At 36.6% G+C, this 27086-nt stretch overlaps 1 protein-coding gene across 1 annotated transcript in view; it reads right to left on the bottom strand.

The window, feature by feature from the left end:
- Positions 1-1042: 1042 nt before the first annotated feature.
- The window catches only part of LOC145662061 (uncharacterized), a 43613-nt gene continuing 17569 nt past the window's right edge, over positions 1043-27086 (bottom strand). The window contains exons 2-4 of the mRNA XM_081727395.1: positions 26475-26586; positions 14790-15475; positions 1043-1368 (exon numbers count right to left, since the gene is read on the bottom strand). Of these exons, the coding sequence (XP_081583521.1) occupies positions 14799-15475; positions 26475-26574 (777 nt within the window). The 5' untranslated portion in view covers positions 26575-26586 and the 3' untranslated portion in view covers positions 1043-1368; positions 14790-14798. The remainder of the gene's footprint in view (positions 1369-14789; positions 15476-26474; positions 26587-27086) is intronic.

Genomic DNA, 27086 nt, shown 5'->3' with positions numbered 1-27086 from the left:
TTGCGTATGTAAAAGCATAACTTATTCTCTTTCGTGAGGTGTTCCTCGACGAACAAAGACCTAGTAGGATTAGTTTCGAGAAGGAGAGAATTGGTGAAAACAAGGGAAATTTATAATTAGTGAGGAACACCAATGGTGTCCCTGGGAGGAAACATCAGCAACAGAAACCTCAAGACAGAACTGGCAAGTTTAACAAACCCGCCTTTTCTTCACCAATGATAAGATCCCCTCAGATGTTTGTGACTTGTCGAATGTTGGAAATAAGAGTTACTTAAAATATGATTTCATGTAAACATTTTTCTCATAATAATGTTTGTTTCCTTTTGGCTCTACTAGTCCTAGGGATTGTGTGTAACCAAATAGTTTGCGGGATTACCTTTGACTGTTGAAAGCGTATTCTTACTATTTACGGACCTTAACCGGGCTCATCTATGGCCAACTGTAGTATCATTTACAAACGCTTCTACGTCGTACCCTCGGCCTTAAGCGGAAAGAAATAGAACAGAAATTTTAGAAGAAACTGGGTTCTATTGGCAAGTCATTCAAAATGGTGTTAATAGTTGTTCCGTTGCTACAGAAATCTTGACGATCTCCATACCGAATATTACGGAGATGTCAGTCGTTAGCGTTATTGACATGTTCTTGTCATATGCTGTGTATTTTTTTAAATTTGATAAACATTTTTTAGCGTAAAGCTCATATGAAGACGTACAACTAAAGACCATTTTAATTCCAAAGCGAGGAGGCAGTCTCTTTAGAGCAATATTGTTTAATTTCACTAAACCTGTTTGAATGAAAGGTTAAGGTTTGCATTTCACTATAACGAGATCCTGGTAGCTTGCGTCTCATCATAAAGTAGTTTGACAGACTTTTCAGCTTTCTAGCCGAATGACGGGATAAAATCCTTGTCGTAGTCCATCTCCTTCGAAAAACATTTTTCCATGTCTAATTCTTATTGGTTGGGTAAGATGTTTTTTATTCCTTCTAAGGTTGATGCAAAACTAAAAACAAAAAGGTTCATCTAATTTTAGAAATAAGTATGGACACAGGTCTGGGCATTTATTTGTCATAGAGCACAACCATTACATAAGTCAAATATTAACATTCAATTTACGAGATTTAAACCAGATTATTAAGACCTTAATTACTCGATTGTATTTCAACAAATTATTTGGCAAAAAATTTAATTTACTGTAATTTTGTAAAATTAGGAAACCACAAATTTTGTTTCCGTAAATGCTCAGAAAGGAATAAATTCGCTTTTCATTAATATCAGTAGACCTAAATTTTCGAAGTAAGTAGTTTCTTCAAACTTGTTGAATTCACCTGCTAATTCCACTCCAAAAGCATCTTGTTTCTATTGGAGAACTAGAGAGAGAAAACAAGACGTTTATTATGCTACTAATATAATAGTTATTTTATTACATTTGTTTCTAATAACATTAAAATATTTTTTTTACATAAGTGGTTCCTACCCTTGTTTACCTGGCGTTCCTGATCTTCTATACATGCGTCATGCCTCCTTTCTTAAACTCTGTTTAGTTAAGGGTCCCTCCTTTCCGCTAGCAAATAATATGTACTTTTCTCTGATTCCTTCTGTCGTATCACATACAGTAATGAATTAACGAATTTCAATACCACTACGGCTACTACTACTACTACTACTACTACTACTACTACTACTACTACTACTACTACTACTACTAATAATAATAATAATAATAATAATAATTATTATTATTATTATTATTATTATTATCAATATTTTTACGAATTTATAATTGTCTACAAGACTTCTGTATACAAGTGAAGTGCAGTATTAATTTCGTTGTAGCTTTGTTCTTAATGAAATCATAGTGCTTACTGATTAGTTATTTGGTAAGTGTACGATTTTTAATTTAACACCTCTTTGTTTCAATTCGTAATATTTATAATTACGAATGTGTCTCAGTAGCTTGCATCACTCTTGCTCGGTCATCACCACTAGACTGGAAACCACTGTTGTGAATCATAGTTAATTTAATATGTAGTATAACAGGAACTCAAATCTTATTTACTAGTCAATTATTTTTCTTTTAGCACTAATTACAGGGAACGTAAGCTCTATGAGAACATGTAATTGTGAGTTTGCAGTCATATGAGTACTAACAGTTCTTCTTTTATCTTTTCAGAGCGCCAAAGGCATGCCATAAGTTAACAGAAGAAATGAAAAGAGATATGTGATTGTTGCAATACGAAGGCAGCACAACAATTTTGAGATTGCATTTTTAAAAAATCACAAGGTCATTTGTGTCCGAAGATCAGAAGAAATTAGAAGCTTACGATGGTGGAGTGCCACATAAAGCCAAGCGAAAATAATAACAACAAAATCTAAACATCACATTCTGACAGTATGAGAACATCATAGTTCGTAAATCACATCTAGAATGTTATTGATGCTAAGCCTGGAAAGTCCATGAGAGTCATTGTCGAAAATCTGAAAGTATTCGAAAGCACAATTTACACTGTGATACATAAGGTCATTCGATACAATTCGTATGTAATGAAACAACAGAAGTTTATGCCATCGCACAGCGAAAGACAACAGGTTCTTTGAGTAAAGCAATTACTAAACAAGGGCAAACATGCGGAAATCTCTTCCCATGATCTGGATTCTTTTCGAAATAAAAAAAAAAGAAAAAGAAAAGGTTGAGAGAGAGAGTGAAACGATCAAGATGAAAAGGTGAACAGGAGAAATGAAAGATGGTTATGTTTATATCTTTCTGATGTTTATCATTATATGATCACAAAATTTCTTCCAATAAGAAGCTTTTAGAGATGGTGAGAAGCGATGTAATACAATTAAACTTCTTTCCAGAGAATCTTGGGCTGAATGCTTTACAATTGAGACACCATGCAAGTGGTCTAGGGACTTCGTTTCAATAGATTAACTGCTGTATGTATGTTGGTTGCAAATGGATAGTTTCTTTGTATATATTTATAATAGTTATATCCAATCTGAACAAGTATTATAACATCTGTGTAATATTGTTTTAAAACTACTATGTTAGATTGGAAGGATCAATTGGTAGAATTATTGTAAGATTACTAATATAAGGTTCGTCACCGATTACACAGGGCTGCAAATGAAAACAATCTAAAAGTTTTCGTTTTGATAGATGAATTTAATGATTTCTTGACTCGCTGATTCCGAAAATGAAGTCCGTTTCTTCTAATCACCCTAAGTTTTCCTGCAAATTGACTTTGAAAATCCAACACAACATTTGTATGTATATATTGCATATGGGAACAAAAATACGAAGGAATTATACAAATATCTGCACTGAAATATTTATTTATTTATTTCGACTTGTTTGACATGTCGAGTTTAAGGCTATAAGAAGCCTTATCTACCATCTAAACATGATACAAAATTCAAAATTCAGAGAATATCGTTTCTAATAGCAAATAAGTTAGAAAGGAAGAAAAATACAAGAACAGACACACACACAACATAAATTTTATAGTGCTACGTTATAATACATAATGTTACAATATATAATAAATGTTTAATTTTATTTCCTGACGGGGTTCTCTCTTGGCTCTTCTGTCTCTGTGACCATTCAACACTGCTTCCATAACAATAAATTGTAAACTGCTCTTTTGAAAGATGCTAGAGAGTTTGACTCACGTATCGAGGTTCGCAAAACATTCTAACCACGATGAGAGGAGACTATTATTAAGTCATTACGCTCTTCTCAATATGATTTTATAGTGTATTTACGTGTAATCTTAACTATTGGTAAAATATAATAATTCGTTTTTCTATTTAGTTAATGTAGCCAATTTATATAGCAATATATTATTTTATTGCGTTGAGTTAATGCAAAGTTTCAGAGCCCAAAGATAAAAGAAGAAAAGGAATAAAAGAGTAGTGCTTTAGACAGTCTGTGAGAGAAGAAAAGCAGCTTCCGGGGGAGGAGATTCGCGAGAGATCTAGAAGCTACTAGAACTTAATCATTTTCATACAATAAATAAATTATAAGAAATCGTTCGTTTCGTCGTGTTTATTGTTAAATATAAAACTTTAATAGAGGAAAATTTGAATAGGAATATTCTAGGTAGTGAAGAAGGATAATATTACTTTTTATATCGAGAGAGGTTCAATCGGACGGTGAGTAGTTCAGGGAGAAAAAAAAAGAAAGCGAAATGAACTAACGAAAGGATGTCTAAGAGAATGTACCCTTTTGGAGCAGCGACAATTTTTTTTATATTTCTTCACCACAAGGACTACTACCATGTTCATTGCAGCGAAAGTGAGATAATTTCCTGCTAGTTGTACGAAGCTAAGGAAGGATGAAATTTTCATCGTTCGGAGTTATAAACTGTTTAAAGTTTAATGTCCCGAACTTCTTTATGTACGTCGCTTTGTGGAAACTGCAGGTATGACTAGGTTGGTAATCCGTAGTGGTTGAGTTGACCTTTCGTTAAGTACTTTGGCGAAGTCGAATATAATTACCATCGTCTCGACGACAGTTGGTTTATTTAAAGGAAATAGTGAAATTCCAACAAATGCTATAGTCGAGCCAGTATATCTTCCTTCACTAGTGCTTAACTTTATACTGTGTGTGGTCGTCGTTACCAGTCTAAGTAACTATATGGTTTTTGATCTTTAAGGCCATTTTTACTTAATACATTTATTCCGTTATGTCTGAAAGAGCACTTAGATTATTATTTTGGGAACAGCCCTTAACCTATGTTATAATGTCACTGAGCTAAATTGCGTCCAACTGCACCATGACCAGACAATGGTTTGCCTGCCTCAACTCCGTTTACTCGCTAGTTATACAAATTAAAGCATAATAATATGCCAGTGGTATCAAAAATTTTATATTTGAATATAACTACTAATTATAACAATGTTTTCTCTTTCGTCAAGTTTGAATATTCATAAGTCATTCGTATATGTCAATGTTTCGGAGTTCTACGATCCATTATTATGAATGTCAAACATAAATCTCTCAGTATCCTTTAGATAAATTCGCTTCTGAAGTTGGTAATCTGTTTAGTTATCTTCTTCCATACGTTTGGCTAAAACAAAATTGTGTGTGTGACTGGTGGATAACTCGACAAGGAAAACATTAAGTAATTAACACCAAAGTAATTAGATAAACGTAAGCCTGTGAAGGGGAATTTAAGTATGTTAGTGAACAAGAAGAACTTCTTGCAAGTACTATCAGTTGACTACTATGTTATTAAAACACGAATCTGACTTTGAAGTAAAATAAATTGCAATAGTGGAATCCGATGTTTCCCAAACAAACTAGCTGAAGGTACGCTATATTTAGAAGTAATTAACTTAGATACATGGGACATCACTAATCATGCTTCTTTCGCAAGGTTTCTCATACGAAACTGGTATGTTCTGATAGAGAAGTTTTCCCCGTTGCGCATAACATCGACTAAATCATAGAACAAAGTTTGTGTAAAGTTTTTTTCTGAACGATGCATCTTCCGTGCTGCAGGCATTACGAGCGGCGAGGCTTACTCCTCGCAGGCCGAAATGCAAGTAGGCGGAACTAAGAGGCGCATTGTGGTTTCTATAAATCTAATGATTACAATACAAGTCTTCGACTTGTCAAATGGTTTTGCTGATCTCGATGACAAAACGTTTTTTTTCTTCCTCTTTTGCAAGAACTAAACGTTAGAATTTCATGTTCGCTGGGTACATGCAATCATTTTCCGATTACCTAATTCTGATTTAATATAGTTTGGTTGCCCGTTATAGAACCGAAATACGTACGTCTCAGTTTTACCACAATAGCTAGGATTGTGGCATCTCACAGTCCGGCTTCCCGTATTAGGATTGAAAGGGGAATGTTTCAACGCCACGTTGAAATTATATATGACTTCGTGGAATAAGTAGATGTATGAACTGGAATTGCAAGCTGGTTATTACAACGTGATCTTGTGTCCCTGTCATGGAAATCTCTTAAAAAATTAAGGTGTTTTAGAAGGTAAGAAAGTTCTGTAAATGTAAGTGTTTTATAGAGCAGTACCAACAGGTGCAATTTACGCCGTTGCTGCATCGTCAGCCATTGTGACTTTTCAAAGAATGGTGTTACATGATCGGAGAATTTTAAGTTTAAAATAAAACCGTGTACTTGCAATTTGCACTCGCTACAAACGGTTTTGTAAATGAATATCAGCGTCAGTTAAGGCGATATCACTGTACTCCAGATGTAGTATCACTACAGTTTGGACAAGAGTTTTTTCAACTGTGTTAGTAAAAATTGTTTTTCTAATTTGCTGAGAGAATGAAGAATTCCAAAAGCCTTCTTGTATGATACGTTCATTTGATCAGACCAAGTCAAAGACGGTACTTCTTAAGTATGACGCCAAGATTTTCCACAGAGAAAGAGAAAGGAATATTTTCGCCTTCTAAAGTTATATTGGGAACAAGTGAAGCATATATTAATGTTGCTGCACGTTAGGAAGTAATTGAAATTGACTTTGATTTCTTTGGATTTATAATCAAACATTATCTGCTGACTATTTAGCCAAATTACTCAAGTCTTCGTTCATCTTTGCTACACATGTATCTATTTGCTTTGGTGAAGAAGATATATACAATTGAACATCGTCCGCATACATGTGATACTTACAGTGTATTAGAGATTGCGGTAAGTCATTAACATAAAGACAGAAAAGAAGAGGCCCTAAAACACTAACTTGAGGAACCACACAAGGGGGGTTACGCTGGCCAGAAATGTATACGTAAATGTGAATACAAATTCATCCACAAATCTATTTTCATTCTTATATATATAGTGTGTTAGGGACAAATTCGACAGATTGGTTTGGGGGAGGATGTTGCTTGCTTTCTCACATATTTCTTCTCTTTGGTTTCAGATATAGCAGTGAAGTCGCACAGAACTACAATGAACCAGTGGAAGCCACCCGAATATTGGAAAAGTGTCCGTGCACCATCATGATTCGCGCCGCACACCCAAATTGTGCAATCACCACAGTCGCTCAATGCTCCTTAAACACTGTGAAAGCGATACAAAGTGAAATGCAGAAGTGCAACAGGGACTACGAAGCCGTGGCTGCGAGAAAAACGGACAAAAGACGGTCTGTTTACCACCGCACAAAGGAATTCATGCAACAATTGCAGGAAAATGTGAAGGAGGATCCAGGTAAGGGAATACGGGCTCTAGTGCGAAACAATGGGTGTTGCCCCGTCAACCATACAGGTGGATTTGACCAAGGAACTTGAGAGCAAGACTCTGCTCCCTGCCATATTGCTGGCAAGACCCTGAAGCTTTTGTCTAACAATTTTTACGACTTCACCGGTCCCCACATCTGGCCCCCAAACTTCCCTGGTTGCAATCCTATGGATTATGTGTGGTGCGTGGTAGAGCAACTAACCAACCGCACTGCCTGTAACACGAAGACCAGCTGATCGAATGGATTCAGGAGGAATTTGCAGCTTTTCCTCGGGATACCGTGAAGGTTGCCTGCTGCAGATTTCGGAGCCGCCTTGAGGCTGCTGTGGACGCGAACGGTGGTTTCTTTAAGTGATTTTGCTTCGTCTGGTTCTCTTTATTCTGTACACTTTCCATGAGGTCAATGCAATTTGGTTAGAAGAAGCTAATCCCTGTTTACTACTTCCACATACAAGTGTCAAATGTATCCCGAACACCCTATATATATATATATATATATATATATATATATATATATATATATATATATATATATATGTAAAAGTGTGTATGTGAACTTGCACTTTGTAACTTCTTTGGTTCCTCTTATGCATTTCTTCTGCTGTTTGTTTATGCTCCGGCAATAGTCCGCCATCATGCTAACACTCTACCTACCCTGCTATCTATACTCCATATTTCTTATATCTTAGTAAAATCTCTCACCTTGTTTCTTATTTACTTGACCAATATTTTCTGGAATGTAATCCAGATGTCAATGCAAGACATGTATCTTAATACTTATGTCGCGCCCAAGTTCTTGAAATTTCAACAACGTAGTTTCTACAATGTTCTTATAATCTCGACTTTTGTACTTACCGAGAAAATTCTGTTACACTTTTGAATGCCAAAGTTGGTAAGGTATTATATATAAACTTGAAACATTGTTCCTGTTTGTCAAGTGCTGTCACAAATTGTTTAATGAGTTCCAACTTAATGTCAAGATGTGGGAGTAATATATTGTCCTGACGAACTAAACGTTCATATGCAATATTTTTAGATCATGCAGTCCAGAGTACCCATAATGGCCATTCCCTTCTTATCCAATGATCACTTCTTGTCCTACCATCCCACTAACAAATGAAACATGTCATATTCGTATGACCAGATTTTCGTCCTAAAAATACCCAAAATCTTGTAATCATCACACACTTCCCACCCATGTTCTTGGTAAATAACTTTTTTAAAATTAATTTAATCGCTTCGTAAGTTCCTTTCATTGACATAGAATGGGCAATAGACACAAATAGATACTTATTTTATTGTGTAAAAGGATACATTTGAACATGTCTTGTTAAAATGAAGAAACAGTCTCCAGCTAGTGGAAAGTACAGGAAAATTTAATTTATTAAATAAATCCAACACATCACAACAATACACAAGAGATTCTCCTGTACAAATTAGGATGAAAATTGTCTTTCTTTGTTTCTACCAGGCAACTTTTGTTCCAGAGGCCAGAAGCTTCCTTTTGTGAAGCCTAGAACTAAGAACTTCTGCTGACTACTTCGACATTTTTAAGTCCGGAATTAAACCATTAAGATCATTTTGTGAAAAATAGTAGAGGCTGAGATGAACCAATAGGCAGTTGAAAGTTGTTATCTTCTATCTCACTTTTCTGTATTGGCGAACTAGAATCACTAACGCACTCTAGCTGTGATGAAGGTTTTGAGAAAGGAATGTCTGAACTATGTCTGGACCCACAGACCTTGTAGCTGTTTGAATATTTGGGTAAACTACTTTCTTATTTCTTGCATTGAAGACAACAGTTTCCCAACAGCAAAAGTAGTAAACGTCAGTATGATTCTTCGTTCCTTGCAAACCATAGGAATTCCACACGGCATAACTTTGACACCTGTTTTCCTTATTCCAATTTCTCAAAGATTCAACAAAAGAACGCACACTTTATGTGGAGCCCATGGTTTCGATTGATCACAAAGTTTTATGTGAAAATAAGCGTAATAAATTTTTCCAAACAAATTCCGTAGAGCATTGCCGTTGTCTCTTAGGGACAAATTTACCTCAAATACATTAAAACACATTCGGACTATTTTTACAAACATGACGTGCCATTTCTTCTTTGTCTACAGCACAGGATCACAAGAGAAGCAAATCCAACTAAACTCCTAATATTTTTTTAGTATATTTTACCACAGACGATAGCGTCGTCTCTTCGGAAGTGATTCAGATAGACAATGGTTATGATTTACCACATATATGGGCTATGAGGTTTAACAACAATAATAAAGTAAGTCACTTTATTCATACACAGGTGAATTATTATTGTTGTTGTAAAACATAGTTAGTACAAACTAGAAACACAGATATGAATGTGGAATAGTAACATGTAGTATTGAGGACAGACAGATAGCAGATAACAGTGATCAGATTGTGAATGTTAGAAAGAGATGTTTGTTTAATGAGCGGGCCGAATGATGAGATGAAGTGCTTGGACGCCACAGTACACAGGGAAGAGTTAGTATTCAAAAATGAGCTTATCTTCTGTGTTGGGGCTACTCAACACTGATGATAGACATGGGGAAAGCCCTTGTTAGGTGGAGTCACTGTGCAGACGGTGGGTAGATGTGTGGATTGAATTTTGATGGATGATAAATGGCGAAGAAATGATGGTCAGGGTGCTCAGGATGCGTCCGGCTATAGATGGAGAGGAGATGTCGCAGTGGAGGATAGTAATAAGTAGGTGAGGCGAAAAGGCGACTATCAATGTGTATGGTGTCCATAAGTGTATGGTGCTGTGTTCTCCATTTCTTGTCTATGTAGCGAGAGCGAAGGTCTTCCAGATGTCGAGTGATGTGCGGCAAGGTTAGTCGTTCGTATAAGAGACGTGTCGGACTAGGTAATCTGATTCGAAATGCGAGACGCAAAGTATGGCGTTCTATAATACGTAGACGCTCGTAAAAATCATCACTCGCATTAACCCAGGCAGTGTGACCGTGAGTGAGACATGGGCGAAGAAATGCCTTGTACGTGTTTAGAACAGTATCGGTATGCAAACCCCAGGTAGTACCGACGACCCACTTCAGAAGATTTAAACGATTTTGCGCTTTCTCCTTGATGGAAAGAAGGTGAGGTTTGCAAGATAACTTGGTGTCGAAGGTTACCCCCAGATATTTAGCAGTACTGATAGGGTGGATGGCTACACCGTCTACATTAATGTTAAGTAATGATGGATTGCGGCGTACTCAACTGCGTCTCTTGTGTGGAATGATGACGAGAGCCTGGGTCTTAGTACAATTTAATTTCAACTTCCATCTACTGCACTAGTTGGTAAAAACATCTATGGCTTTTTGCAGAGAGATGTTGATTTGGTGCATAGTTTTGCCACAAGCAAGCAGTGCGGTATCGTCTGCAAATGTGAAGGTATAAATAGGCTCAGGCATGACAGGCAGGTCACTGACGTACAAGATATATAATAGTGGCGATAAGGCTGAACCTTGCGGGACACCGGTGTAAGGAAAAATAGGGTCGTTGATGGAGATGTATGCAAGACGATTCGTAAGAAAGTGGTACACCATACGTATATATGCGGCAGAAGATTGAAGAAGTGTAACTAATACACAAGACCATTATCCCACACGCGATCAAAGGCCTTTTCAAGATCGAATAAAAGTAGACATGAGGGTGCAGTTCTATTATAATGGTTCGGAAGAATAGTGCTAAGTCGTAAAAGGTTATCAAGGAGACTATGCTCAGGACGGAAACCAGCTTGGTGTTTAGGTAACAGATCATGTATTAGCAAATGCTTATGAAGTCTGCGGACTACGATGCGCTCAAAGATTTTGCCGAGTGTGGACGTGAGCTGAATTGGCCTATAAGAAACTGGATCCGTTTTATCTTTGTGGGGTTTCAGAAACATTAGCACTTTAGATACTTTCCAAGTAGGTGGATAGTAGCCGGTTCTGAGGACAAAATTGTAAAGCGTTGCCAAAATATGTAGCAAAATAGCAGGATCTTCTTTAATATGGCAGTAGGTTATACCATCAAACCCTGGTGCAGTGTTTTCTTGTGACGTATCACGTCTGTAATATTCACTGGCGTTATTGGTGCCGTTAAAGGATGTTGGTCATCCAGAGTATGGTCGACGGTAATTTGAAGATATCCATAATGAGGGTTGGTATATCTGGCAATGGGTCTGTAAAGTGTCGACCTATCTCGAAAAGAAGTTTCTGGTGTAAAGGTGGTTGAAGAACATTGGCAAAGGCATCCGTTGTAAGGGCAGTATCCTTGTCTAGTAGAGGATACTGAGTGGTGCTGGTTTTCCCTATTAGCCGATTGAAATGTTTCCAATACTTAGTTGGATGACTTTCCTCTGCTAAAGTGTTAACTGTCTTTATCCAGTAGCGTTTTTTGTATGCTCGGATGTAATTTTGAACCATACGAAGGTACTGACGATGAAGTCGCAGTGTGATATCGTTACGGCTGTGTAGGTATTTCTTATACGCTTTCCGAGCTAGAGATATGAGTGAGAGATAATGAGGTGGTTGTTTAGGGCGGTAAAGATTACCTGTGGTTACAGGAATGTGGTTTCCACCGCTGTTTTGAATGCTTTCCGTAAGGCGATCTAAAGTAGTGTCAAACGTAGGAATGTCAGATGGAAGTTCGATATCTGCTAGTGTGTCATGTATATCCTGCCGGTAGTCTAGCCAATTAGCACGGTCAAAATTTGGCCGGGAACGGAGAAATTCCTGAGGTGGTTCTGATCGATTAGGAAAATTTATGTCTACTTTTATAGGATCATGGTTGCTACCAATTGAATCGAGGACACTGATATCAAAGTATGGTAATATACTAGAGGAGGCAATCACCACATTAGGAGTTGTATTAGAGAATGGACGAGTCGCTCTAGGCAGTGGACAAATTTCGCCGTTCGTGTGAGTGTTAATAAAATCGGAAAAAGAGCGTTTTTCGTAGCACTTCTGCTATGATAGTTAATGTCAGCCATGACGATATAGGAGCGGAAATTATTATCCAGGTAAGTGAAGAATGAAGTGGGTATGCGAACATATGGTCGGATATATATGGTTGCTACAGTGATAGGTCTGGAGTTGAAATAAATGGTGACAATATTGTGCTCCGGTAAAGATTCAGTGAATCTATGATTAATAGTTTTGCTGGGTAACTTATGTTGAGTGCCGATAGCTGTTCCGCCATTAGCTCGCTGGCCCGGTGGTCCATCGTGGCGTATGAATTGATAGCCGAAAAAAAAAAAAACAGATTGTTCGGGAGTCATGAAGGTTTCGTTCAGGAGAAAACTATGAACCTTGTGCTCATTTAATAAAGCAGTAAGTAGGTCTTTCCTGGTACAGAGTGTTGTATATTGAGGTAAAGTAACGTAATAATGAAGCCCGTATCCATGACATATGACAGTTAAACTTCGATTGTGAGTGGATAGATTTGAAAATGTACTGTCTGTCCGGAATAGGTTGCTTTGATATCTAGGTTGTAGAGTAGTTTAGTTGCATAGACAACTTGGTGGATTATGTGAGTCCGTAAGAAAGGATGTATATTTTGGAGAGCTAGACTAAAGAAGCGAATCATGTCTTCGACTGTAACTGGTTCTCTGAGATAATTATGCGGAGGCACTGGTGTATCTGGTGTACGTAAAGGCACCACCAGTTCGGGTTTAGTGGGCTCAGGTTGAGGTTTGGCCTTACATTTATAGCTGTAAGTAGGATGCGCATCATGGCAGGTGTTGCAATTTGGTGGCGCTGCTCCATTAGGACAGTCTTTAGTCAAATGGTTTTGGCCGCAGTAACCACATTTAAAAGTGTTCGGACAGTTAGGTGTCTGATGCTGGTTGTAAACCTGGCACTTTTCACAGCGAATCGGAAGAGGTGGAGGTGTGCGAGATGGTTCTCCTTTATGGCGGTGTTTAAATATGTAGGCCCCATATTGTAATAAATGGTCAATAGCTTGCTGTTCGTTTGTCAGAACTCTAACTAGATAGCTCGGACCAGTATTGTTGCGTATGCGAATAAATTTTTGGATCTTGACGCCTTCAGCAGTAAGCTCTTCTTCCACTTCCGAGTCAGTTATCTCGGGATCGACTCCCTTGATGACGACAGATTACAGCGGTGGTTTTCTTGGTGGTGGAGCTTGCGTCTGACGTTTCGGTTGCAAGATAGTAATATTTGCATTCTTGCCAAAGATCTCAAAGGAAGCCTTGTTACGAACGTGGCGATGAAAATCTGGGTTCTTGGACTTGAGAATGACACCATTGTTAGTGAAACGAATCTCGGCTATCTCCAATCGTGGCACGTATTTAACAAGCTGTTGAAAAATATGCTTTGAATTTTTAAACTTTGTATCGAAGTTTGTCAGAAGAAAATTATAAATTTGATCCCGAGATGGAGTTAGTAGAGGGTCAGAGTTAGTTGAAGGTTGGATGTCCATACGCAAATCCTGACCATCAGCAGTGTTAACATTGGCCGCTTCAGGAGCAGACCCCGAACGGGGACGTTTATCAACCGACTTATCCGAAGTATCCGATTCCCGCCTAGTGCGCCTACGTTGATCTCTAGGCTGGGGGACCACAGGTGGTAGTTTGTGCATCGGATACTACCCAGAGAAGAAGTGAATCCTAATGTTACGCAAGCTACTTTGTTCATACATAAACTGAAAAAATCAAATTATAACCTACAAGGGAATTTATACCAGAGGTTGTCTGGGACATTGTTATGCACGTTATACAATTTAATTTGTAAACAAAAATAAATGTCAATTATATGGACCAAATTTATAACTAATTTTCTTTCCTCATACCTACATCAGCTGTATAATTGCTTACAGAGGGACTGCTGCTATCTATGGAGCGCTTGATCAACTACATAACAAACAGATGCTATTAGGTTCGAGTGTAATTAGTGAATTGCTAGTAATTCTAGGGTGACAGAAAAAACTAATGCCAGATTCTGAATGAGCAACCTCAAAAACATATAATCCACCTGAATTTTTTAAAATAACAGTACCCATGCGGACCTTCTTAATATCTTTAATTTTAATTTTTAAAATGCTCCAGTACCTGCGCACCAGGATTTGGAGAAGTAGGTCGATAGTGATCAAATACTCCCAAACAATCTCTCTAAAAATGATTGTGCAAGTACCGGAGGTTCTAAAGGAGGGATATTTGGATAGTTCACATACTAGTTCCTCAGTGACGTCCTGACCAGACTACGATCGGTTCTATAGTAGTGAAACTATGGACCCTTAAAGTTCATTCGTTCACGTTTTCGGCATCCCATAACTACGACACTATGCACTTCCAAACACAGGTCCATATGACTTTTTTTCTTTCTTATTATGATGTGAGGAATCTATTTCCAAAATATTCAATAATTTTTAACACCCTGTATAAACACATACACGAAGGAAACTATAACTTCCATATGCTTACTCCGTAAGATAACAATAACGAAATAGGCAGTCTCTTAACAAACACTTAAATAATATTGAATTATTGCTGGTGAAACATATAATTATAGTAATTTACTGTCACTAAAGTAATGATTGAAGTTAGTGTAAACTTACCTTTCCTTTCTATTTATAGTACTGGTATCCGTAGGTATTGTAATCATCATAGAGAAGCTTCCATAGATACCAAATAAGTTGTTGCCTGTAATACGGATGCAGTCGGGCCTGATATGTAGTATAGGACTTGACAGGAATATACTGCAAATTTGGAAATCCAAATACATAATCCTGCATTACTTCTTCATTATTGTGATTATCACCTTCAGGAATAAAGTCTTTCATGATCTCTTCTTCCTCTTCATCATCATTGCTGTCTTGCCCTGATTTTTCTTCCTCTAATGAAGTTTCATATTCTTGACTATCACTTCCTTCTTCGCTGGGTTCTTCATAGTATTCTTCGTCCTCATCTTCGTCAGTCTCATCATCATCATCTTCATTTGTTTTAGCTGTTTTTCTGGAACTCTTCAAGTTTCTTCCTGTTTTCTTCGTCTCTTTTGACTCTGATTCTGATTCATTGTCGTCTTCGCTGGTTTCACTTCGTTTTCCGCTCTTTGATTCTTCTTCGCTGGTTGCCATCAGTTTGTTCCTCATATTGATGTTGTTTATATCTAGTTCCTTTTCACCTGTTCCTGGAGGACACGAATCCGTCACCCTACAAAGTATTTGTTCTCCTCGATCATTGCACATGCAAGCATTGCATATACCACATGGTTGCAAATGGCTTAAGTCTGGTTCTTTTCGATCTGCAAAAGAAGAACAAAGAAACATCTTGGAGTAATTACTTAATAAATTCTTATATTTTACTGTATAACAATTTATATTTAAAGAGGTTATATTTAAAACATGTTTGACGATACAGCAACTTTCTTCGAAGAAGAATAGGGGGCGCGGCGGCTCAGTGGTAGAGCGTTCATCTCCGGTGCTTGAGGTCCCTGGTTCGATCCCATCTCGCGGAGTGTGAACTTTGTGGTAGACAAACACCGTACTCGTGGGTTTTCTCGGGGTTCTCCCGTTTCCTCCGACTTTCTTCATTCCACCATTTATTCATTTCTCTTCATCACCGTCTCCTTTAGCCTAACTGGCATAATCGTGGGACGTAAAACTTAAAGATTTCCTTTCATTTTCTTCGAAGAAGGTACGAGGTGTTATTCAAACTTTCCTGCATTATAATATGTTGCTCAAATCAATAGTAGTACGAACTCCTGTCACTATTTGCCTCTTAATGTGTATTTCAAAAGGAAGACTACCCAGTGATATTGCTGTAAATGCACGTGTTGCTTAGTTGTTTCTAGTTTCGCTGCATGTGTTCTACTATGAAACAAGCGAATACCGAAAAGGACTTTGGGTGGGCAAGCTTTAAGGCGAACAAGAAGAATTTTAGGGTAAAGAATTTCAAAGATGACCGAGGGTTTGTGAAGTATGACAATATTCAGATCGAATGCCATCATGCAGAAATCCGCAAACAATAGCAAAAGTGTGTGAGAGGAGACCCTTGAGAAGAGAACAAAGAGAATATACAACACTTCTAAAATGTCGGATAATAAAATGATGATTTAGTAGATTGGCATAAACTGTATGAACTAAATGTTTCAATGATTGAAAGGAGAGAAGTTTTCTGGTTTTTGACGATATGTTTGAATGGCATATCTTTTTTCGTGATCGACCCCAGCCAACTTTTTAAAAATATTTTCACAAGGAAGCAGGTTAGATTTACATCGAAGTTGAATCGCCCAAGAGTGCCGTATTATCATGGGGGTAAAGGTAAATTAAAACGAGCCCTGCGGAATTTCTAACCACTTTCGCTGACTGACGTTATGTTCCTAACATAAGTAAATTACTTTTTTTTATCAATAAAGTTGTTTGTGCAAAATTTACTCATTGTATATTATTTACAAGCGGAAATGAGTATTATTTCATCTTATTTAAATAAAAAGAATACTATGAAAAAATAAACAATAAAAAATCCTTGGGTCGAGTTTGAACCCACGCTAAAAGCTATTTTCATTACTAACCAACTTGCTAGTACGCTCGGCTACCTGGGCCGACAGCATCTGGACTTTGCTTTCTGCTATATGTCTGCTACGTGACGAGAATCGGGTAACTGCGATCAGTTGGAACCGTGTATTTAGTTCCTATGGCTAGGATCGAGAGTGATAAAAATATATGTGAATACTTTAAAGCACATAATCTTTCAGAAGTATTCCCAATATTAGGAAAATCAATAGATTCGTTGCACAAACATAAGTACCTTGAAAATAGTGGTAGAAATTGGGCTTAAGTAAGTTCACTTAATCCTCGGGGAAAATTCTAGGCAACTTCTGATAGCAATCTTCAATCCTTGGAATATCAAGATCACTTTCTTTCCACGAAACGCCGCGATAGAGTTCTTTTGACTTGACCCACGTGTATTTCTCATAACAAATTAGGTTCTATCTACAGAAGCAAGGCATACCATTTCGGCAGTCGATTTAGCGAATAAGGAGAGCATAGCAACACCATCGAAACTGAAAGTGGTTGGAATTTACTATAATACTCATTTCCGGTTTCAATACTTATTTTCATAGAGCCAAAACGTTAAGGGATATTTGAAAACTGGTTTTGACACAGATTCAGCGCCCCAAGAACAAATTTTGTTTCGACTTTTATCTGTCCGTTGAAACCAGAAGTGATTAAAATTACTACACTGATCGTATAATGGATAAAACGGAAATAGTTATTGATGAACAGATTTTTAATATGGTTTGAGCACCAAGCATATGTTTAATATCTGATTCTATTCTTTTTATTGTAGCCAGAAGTAATAGACATCAATTACCACTTTCGATTTTAATGTAATTTTAATAATAGACCCAAAAGAATAAGAGGGAGCAAATCAATAATGTCTTTTTGATACGGATTCAGCGTCCGAAGAGCAGACTTCATCTTTGATCTTATTCCTCTATTCAAGTGGTTATCGATTTACTATTTCAAGTTTGAGTATGGAATCCACATAGTTGCGAAGTTACTGTAGTTTCACACTAGGAAACAAAATTTACTTGTTATTTATATATTTATGTCATTGACACACTTTACGCTTTTTCTTTGATTTGTAATGTCCCCATATGTAATACACCCTATTTTCTTGATTGCTATTGCCACCTAGACGTACCTAATCTTCCATCTTTCAGTTTTACAGGCCTCGATTTCACGGATTTCGAGAGGAACGAACAAAATCTAGAGCAGCCTTTGCTTGACTAAAAGTACAGAATTGTATTATTTCTCTTTCCCCCTTATGTATGTCTTGACATTTGTTGCAACAACCTTAGTGTCGAAACTTACAGAAAATTGGCGACATCGGAAAGCTATTACCCCCCTTTTTGTCCGTTAAAGGGAGTCTTGTTAAATTCAAGGGTTTAGCCTACCTACTTCTCTAATAGAAGGTAAGCATCGGCGCAAATCTATCTTCAACAATGGGGGGACGGGTAAGACCGTTCCCATATTTTATATATATATATATATATATATATGCGATGTTCAAAATATTTATGAAGTTGAAAAACAATGCTGTGAAGGATCAGGGAAGCAGAATTGTAGTCAATGGCGTATTTAGGGGACTATCGGACTAAGCTCAAGTTCGCCCCGAAATAAATTTGTTAGTTTTTCGCATTCCACGCACAACAACAATCCTTCTTACCATTTCTAAAAATGTCATTGACTTTCTATTTTCTTATGCTCTTTGTTCAGAAATAATACTGTATTTGTCAAATTTCATTCCATGTAAGAACTCCGTCCTTTTGTTCCTTCTTTCGTTTTTTCTACTTTTCTGTTTCTTTTTCTTGATGTTACTTTCTTTCATTTCTCTTATTATACTTTATCGGCCGTTGTCAGTTTTGATTCCAGTCGGCCGTCATCAGTAACACCAAAACGAAGAGGAGTTGATAAGACAAACTGGTGTTCCACACAAACTTGCGCGGATATCAACATGACAGGACTTTGGTTATTATAACAAAGGGAGAATTATATCGGTTAGTTATTTTTAAAAGAAGAAAGTGTTTGAATTAAAGAAAATCAAAACGGGGGAATAATTAGCCCGGGGAATTAGGAAGGACAAGAGGATGCTTCCTTTTTCTTGTATGAATAGAATAAAGGGTTAGATTCACTCTTAATTTTTTGTATCATATCATATAGGATTTATCAGTCTGCAATTCTTGCCATTATAACTTCAATTTATGCATGAATTAAAATATATTTAATTCTCAAACTCAGGTGGGCAATTGCCCACTTCCTTCCTTGTGTTGGACATAGCCCCTCGAAGCAAAATTCTAAATACGTCATTCGTTGTTTTCAACATTGGCAGGTGGGCAGATTTGAGGCTTATTCTAGAAAAGGGAGATGAAACTCATATTACGGTAAATGAATCTGATTTCTGAGGTGAACCTGTTGTAGAGTATATTATATATTAGGCGATATAGATGAAGTAGTAGTACATATCAGTATTACAAATCACTGCCGTGAACACATTCTGAAATCTGAATACATGCATATGTTTCTAAGTAGGCATCCACAAAGATCAACGTTAAAATTGTTTTATAATAATATATTAATATAAATAATGACTTCCCAAAACTATGAAGAAGGAATATCAATTATGTATGACGCAACAATACTCGTATTTGAGCAAAATGATGATAATCTCAATAACATTACAGGAATCGTTACAGAAAACTAACGCATGTCATATACTGTTTAGTTAACACATGTAACCTTAAGATTATTGAGGAAAATATTCCAGCTATTGAATTCTTTTCTTAGCTTACGAAGAATCCTCTCTCAAAAGAAAAATTGTGACACGCGGAAATACGTAGGAATAAACCATGATTCGAACTAGCCGAGAAGAGAAAACAGGCAAAATTACGTTTGCTACAAAATACGAATGAAATAACTACACAAAACTTCATATACATCAGGTGGGAAACTTCCAAAACTTTTAGAACTAAGAAACGACATTTTGTGAAAGTTAAAATTAAGGAACTTGAAGATAATAGTAAAAATAAAACATTCGGGACATGTATAAAGGGATCAACTAATTTAAGAAAGGCTATCAACCTCGTGCTTATATTAAAGAAAGCTGATGGAACAGTTCTCACTGATACGGAGAGCATTTTAAATAGATGGAAAGATTTCATTGATGATTTGCTTAACAGGCAGCCAAAAACTAATGTGCGGGGAGAAAGGGAGATACACTTTTTACCTGAAGCGAAAAATAGTGGAACAAGATACATATACTCATCCTCCTTATTTACAAAAGGAAGAATTGTTACAAGAGTGGAAAGAATCAATCATTGTTCCAATCCATAAGAAATGAAACAAAATTGACTTTAATAATTATCGAGACATTTCTCTTCTGTCTACATCCTATAAAATCCTTTGAAACATTCTATTAGCAAGATTGACCCCATACACAGATGAAATTATTCGCAATTATCAGTGCAGATTTAGACGAAATTGATCAACTATCGACCAAATATTTACAATTCGCCAAATACTCGAAAAGAAGTGGGAATGCAGTAGCCCGGTACATCAACTATTTATTGATTTTAGAAAGGCTTACGACTCGGTTAGGAGAGAAATATTGTACAACGTTCTTACAGAATTTGGAATACCGAAACAGCTAATTAGATCAATTAAGACATGTTTAAATGAATCCCTAAGTAAAGTCCGGGTAGGAAAAATTTTGGCCGCGAGCTTTCATGTCGAGAATGGCCTGGAACAAGGAGATGCGTTGTCGCCATTATTATTCAACTTTGCCCTGTAATACGCTATAAGGAAAATCAAAGATAGCAACCAGGGTCTAGAGTTGAACGGTGTTCACCAGGTTATGCGTACGCTGATGATGTAACTTTAATAGGAGATAATACGAGAACAATAGAAAACAATACAGAGAAAACTAAATACATGGAAGTGCGTCGGGACCATAACACGGCAAATTATGAATGCGTTAAAATATTAAATAATACTTTTGATAAAGTGGATACTTTCAAAAATCTAGGATCAATATTAACAGACGAAAATCATATTCACGAAGAAATTAAATATCGACTAAAAACAGGGAATTCATGTTATTATTCAGTTCAAATTCTCTTGTCGTCGCGAATTCTGTCGAGGAATTTGAAGCTTAAAATATATAAAACGATAATCATGCCTGTTGTTCCGTATGGTTTCGAAATATGGTAGCCTACTCTGAGAGAAGAACATAGACTGAAAGTATTTGAGAACAAAATCCTCAGACGAATATTCTGATCCAAGAGGAACGGGAATGAGGAATGGCGAAAACTTCATAACGAGGAACTAAATAAATTAGACGGCTTACCAAACATTGTTAGAGTCATCAAGTCTAGGAGGCTTAGGCGGGCAGGGCATATAGCCAGGATGGAAGAAAGTATGAACGCTTTCAAAGTGTTAGCGGTAAGACCAATCGGAAAACGACCATTAAAAAAATGTAGGCGCAGATGGGAAGACAATATTAAGATGGATCTCGCAAAAGTAGGAATACAAAGTAGAAACTGGATCCAGTTGGCTAAGGATGGAAGTCAGTGGAGAGCTTTTGTGAACGCGGCATTGAACCTCCGGGTTCATAGGCTATAGAGTTAGTTGGCTTACGAAGCATGAGTAGATGCCTTGCCTGATACTACAAATAGATGAAATGCGCCTTTATTGAAAAGATGGGTTCTACTGATATTGGGTAGTCTATATACTCTTCGTCTGCTAGGGCCTAGGGGAGAGGAGGAGATAAGATTTCACATCAGGTTACGTCTCGCACAACCGCACGCCTTCATTTTCATTAAAAATGGAAAAACCAAGAGAAACCAATTTCATCTCACTTTCCTTTGTGGCAGTCGGACACAAATCATCTCACTTATCTGCAAAAAGTACTTTTAGAATCGGATTATTGGGAGAGCCTCCATTCCAATGTTGTTGGGGACATATCTCCCCATTACCCCGAAATCTGTGCCCGTACCTGCAGCTGAGACAACTTTACAACATGAGGAGAGGGGCATATCCTCCTCTGGCATTTATTGCAATTTGTACCCAAGTAGCGGAAGTGGAATTAATACATATTGATGAGACTACTAAACGCACTACAGCACAAAGTTCAGTTTGAAATACTACAGAATACGATTCTTTTTAAAAGAAATGGAAAAGCCAAGAGAAATCAATTTCATCTCACATTCCTTTGTGGCAGTCGGACACAAATCATCACACTTATCCCAAAAAGCACTTTTTAAGTCAGATTATTGGGGGGAGACAGTCCCCCCAGGTCCAAGATTGGGGGACATGTCCCCCTCGTCCCCCCGGGATTTGCGCCAATGAAGGTAAGAACATATTTTTCAATTAAGTAAGTTTGCCAAAGAAAGTTACGAGATATTTATATAATGGTTTTTTGATGAGTAAAATAGATTTAATAGTGCTTCCGTAGAATCGATTATTCTATTTCCTGCCATTAAATATGCAATAATTTGCTTTTTTGAAAGAAAACGAAGCTTTTCCCCGCTGACGTTTACATTGATTTTTAAAAAAGTTCTTTCATAAGGGAAAAAACAATTCTTTCCGTCTCTTCTTTCACATTATAACACAAAAATATATATTTAATTACTATATATTGAAGAAAATTGAGAATACTTCAAGAATGGAATAAAATTGATCATTCAATAGAAAAGAAAAATGACAAATACGTGAACGTAGTGGGTTTTACGGTTCCAACACGTTCTTAGTAAAAGAATGTTCAAGGACCAAATTGTTGTTATAGTACATCGGCTTTTAAACCTTTTGTTTTCGAAGATTTCTTTGACATAATCTGTCTTTTGCTGGACGCCTACTTACTTCTCTAATAGAAGGTAAGAACATATTTTTCAATTAAATTATCTATTTGTATTTCACTGTGCAAATTTTTAGAATCTTTAGCTTCTAGGTAACAAAAATTGCCAAAGAAAGTTACGAGATATTTATGTTGTAGATTTAATATTGCTTTTTGTAGAATCGATTATCTTATTTCCTACCATTAAACATGCAATATCTGGTTAAGTGTGTAAAAAGGGTGTCGCAAAATCTGATTCGATTCCCAATCGACTTCTTAACGTGTCTTTATTCGCGATCGTACAAAAGTTGAAATGTGATGAGTGGCGCAATCAGGACTTTATTTCGAGAAGGGCCAAAACTACCTCACCGTCTGAAAACGACATGCTGCACCATATGATATGGAGAAAAGTGAAAGTTTGAAATCTCCCCATTACAAGAAATTTAATTATCCCTATTATTAACATGCTAAAAAGCGTTAAAATAAAAATTCAAATTCACAATTATTAAGACGATATTTCGCACGTGATGTAGCCTATCATGCCTCAATGCAGATTAACAGTACTCCTCACACATGGTGCGTGTGTGTGTATCTGTGTGAGTTTGCATATTTTTAAAGATAATGGACAAATGACAAGCAATAATGTCTGTTTGAAAATTTCATCAAGATTTGTCTGCAGCGTGCTGTATAAGATAGACCAGGTTAGTTTCGGAGGGGGCCTGGCCCCCCGAGTTCATAGCTGGTTGCGCCACTAAATGTGATCTAATCGATGGTGTTAAAATGAAAAGGTACTGTGATTTATAGTGTCTGGTGAAGCCAAAGTGAATAGTTGCTGAAACGGTTACTCTTTAACAATTTTCACAATAAACATAGGTCAATTGGTTTGTTCAGCAATTACTTTAAATCAAACTTAAGTCTACAAAAAGCAAAGCTTGGACAATGGAAAACATTATGAAATGTGTTCATGTTTCTCGACAGTGCCCATGGAAAGATGTACCACACTAAAATCTAAAGAGCTTCGGTGTTGATATGTATGGTTTACCACACCCATCTTTGTTGTGGGAGAACCGGGTTTGATTCCTGGTAGGAGCTTAGCTATAGGCCCACATCTCATAATATAACCTGGCTACTGATTTCTGTCTTCGAATAATAACAGACGCTACCTGTCCTTGTGAATTTGGCCTACGTAGATAATGTTGCCAGAATAGAAGAAAGTACAAACGCTTTCAAAGTCTTGACTGGAAGACCAATCGGAAAACTACCATTAGGAAGACCTAGGCGCAGATGGGAGGACAATATTAAGATGATCTCGCAGAAATAGGAATACAAAGTAAAAAATGGATGCAGTTAGCTAAGGATAGAAGTCAGTGGAGAGTTTTTGTGAACGCGCCATTGAACCTCCGGGTTCCATAGGCCTTAGAGTTAGTTAGTTAGATAATGTTGTGCCTATCAATGAGGACATATAATCAGTTGCTTATGTGCCAAACACGACTGAAACTCAAAATTCCCGCAATAATAGGGTCTATATTTCAAAGAAAACTGTGAAGTAACGTGAGGCTACTTCAATTGCAATATAAGAACAGTAACAAATATTAACAGAAACATCAATCTATCTTTTACTTTTATTCTTCGGTAATAAAGAAAATTCATGTATTGTGATAATCTATTTATATAAATCTGGATACATAGATTTATATGTTATGCAGGCATTTTATTATTTGTTATGTGAATAACTTGTTACTTAATTGAGTTTATTGCGGTGAAGGCACCTAAATTCGACAATTATAAATTTTAATCACTGTTTAAAATTATCTTAGTAAGTCATGAAAACGTAACCTAAAATATGCAAATTTTAGCCGTTGTCGTAGATTAATTGCATATCTTAAATATGATCATGAGAAGTTCTAAACAGTGTGTCTTTAATACCTCAAAACTATACCAAATGGATTAAAGTCGTTTCGGCAAACATCCATTCAAACGGCTCAGCCATTTCTTAACCATTCGGTTGTATACAAGGGCACTTTTTATACGTATTAGGTTATAGTAAATTGCATCAGAACTTTTGCTATCCTGAGATGACTCTCCAAGTTGTTATTAAATTATGCATAAAACTAATATTAGAGAATGTCCACATTATAGTACGATTTACTATATTTGCGTATAATTAACCATTTACTATCTTTTACCCATATTATGCTTGTATGACATAAAGTTACATTTTCATCGATTCTTTAATACTTTTATGACTAGTATTGAAAGCAACGTGGATCGTGAATCGTCTGCTAGCAATTCACAGCGTTCCGGAGAGAACTTCGCCCAACGTTGCAACATAAATAGACGAGTTCCACCTTTCTCGTCTGCATCTTTCGTTTTCTTCATTGTTATTGAGTACATACCTAGGTAATTATTCTTATAGTGTCTTTGATGAACAGTTCAAGTACTTCGTTGTATGCCGGACTTTCATTATGTATTGTGTATGCATTTGAATTACAGAAATGATGTTTCTTTTATATACATAAACTTTAATGGTTTTTGCTTTAATACATGTATGTTTCAAAATGTCTTAAGGATTGGAAGGTTCATGGTGTTAAGGAGATTCAAGTCCCCTATATATTAAACAAAATGAGATTCAGTTTTATGCTGTTTTTAATTGAGATTCCTTGTGGCTGTACGGTTAGGTTACGCGTCTTTGATGAGGGAGATCCGGGCTTCAATGCCGGCGCTACCTCATTTTCTTCGAATCTCACTTTACGCTGTAGGTTGATGTCTCATATAGCTTCGATGCTGAAAGGAACGGTAAATTCTTATCTGTAATATAATGTAATCTAAGCTAATTAAGTATTACAATGATTAGAAATGATTAAAAGTGAATATACCCACTCTAAGGTTATGATTTTTCGTTTAGTGATGTTTAGAATCTCTTTTTAACTTCGGGGTTATGTGAGAAGTGAAGCTACAGTTTAAGATGGATTCTAAACCACCGTAATACGTTGAAATTTTTCAAGGTTTTCCCACTGGAAATTAAGCTAGTAGACCCGTGCGCGCCAAAAGGCGCGCGTGCTAGTCACTAGACCAGCGGGAAGGGTTCCAAATTTATGTCTTACGTATTTGTAATTTGTTGCATTACTACATTATCTTTTAAAGGTATGTGTGAGCAGAGCCTAAGCGAAAGAAGTTGACGAAAACCTGAACATAAAATTTCTCCTCCCTCAATTTTCTGCATCATTCGTGAACTTAACACCGCAGACAGCTACGGTTCTCTTCTGTAGTGTGACAACGCAATAATCGGTATGCTAGAGATCGGCAGCTTCCTATTCGACCTCATTTTAAAAATGACTACACATTCTGTAAACCATCTTAAGAACCTGTTGTCTGCCACTTGACGCTTACAATTATGTGCCTACTTAGAAAAAACTTAATATTGCAGGTCTAATTGCAAGAGCAGATTAAACCACGTCTGAACTCCGCATACAATGATCATTTGTTGAAGAATGACTATGATAGGTTACAGTGAGAAACGAGAGAGTAGAACCTGCTATTGCGCATTCGAATTTTATTCGCCATCCCGGCTGCTCCCAAGTCTAGTTTGCAACTAATATCCATCGTGACTATATGGATAGCGTAGGCGTCTTTGGCGCAGGAGACAAGGGTTCAATTCCCGGTGAGAGATCGTGTAGTTCGGATTCCATGTTAACTTGTAGGTTCACGCCTCATATAACCTTGTTGCTGAAAAGCACGCTAAACACAAATATAACCATACCAACGAGTATACATCTCAATTTATATTAGACAGTCCTGTTAGAATATTTCATGAGGCCGATAGGCACTAAACTATATTTAAACATATTTCCAAATTTAAAAGCGTGTGAGTTCGAATTAAGAAGATTCTATTTTACTATTACACTTACCTTTTTGTAATTCACGGGCCCAAGCCACAGATAATACCAACGCAAAGAATGTTACATGATATAGATTTGTACTTTCTACATTCTTGGCAATTTCCCACATGACATAAGGAATCTGAAAAATTAAAACGAGCATAATTATTGTATTTTTAATTTAATTTCGTTGAAATTATTGAGTAAAATTTTACGTTGAAACTCTTCGAAGAAGCTGCTATCGGTCAGAAAAAGATATAGACAGTAGTTTTAATGTGGACAAATCTTCATTTAATGGGACTATGATCAAACATGCAAATGACAGTAATTCATTTAATTTATTTCTGAACTTAAATCACGTACCTTTCCTACCAAAATTATTACTTTTTTAGTTAAATAAGAAACTTAATAACGCTCTTAATAAAGCTATTTTTTTAATAAATATACTTCTCATTGTTTAATTAAGGTACAAATGATTATGAGACTTAACATTATCAAGATGATCGTGCATCTTGCAAAATAGGTGATCAAATAATTCAAACAAAAACTCTTACATTTTTATCAAAATTTTCCTCAAATAATAATTTCGTTTGACTAATTACTTGGATGAGAATGTACATTAATTTATAATATGAAATATAT

This window comes from Thermobia domestica, chromosome 10, assembly GCF_964235325.1.
Source record: "Thermobia domestica chromosome 10, izTheDome1.hap1.1, whole genome shotgun sequence".
Classification (NCBI taxonomy): Eukaryota; Metazoa; Arthropoda; class Insecta; order Zygentoma; family Lepismatidae; genus Thermobia; species Thermobia domestica.
The sequence above is the reverse complement of the archived record's forward strand: the minus strand, read 5'-3'. Positions and strand labels throughout refer to the sequence as shown.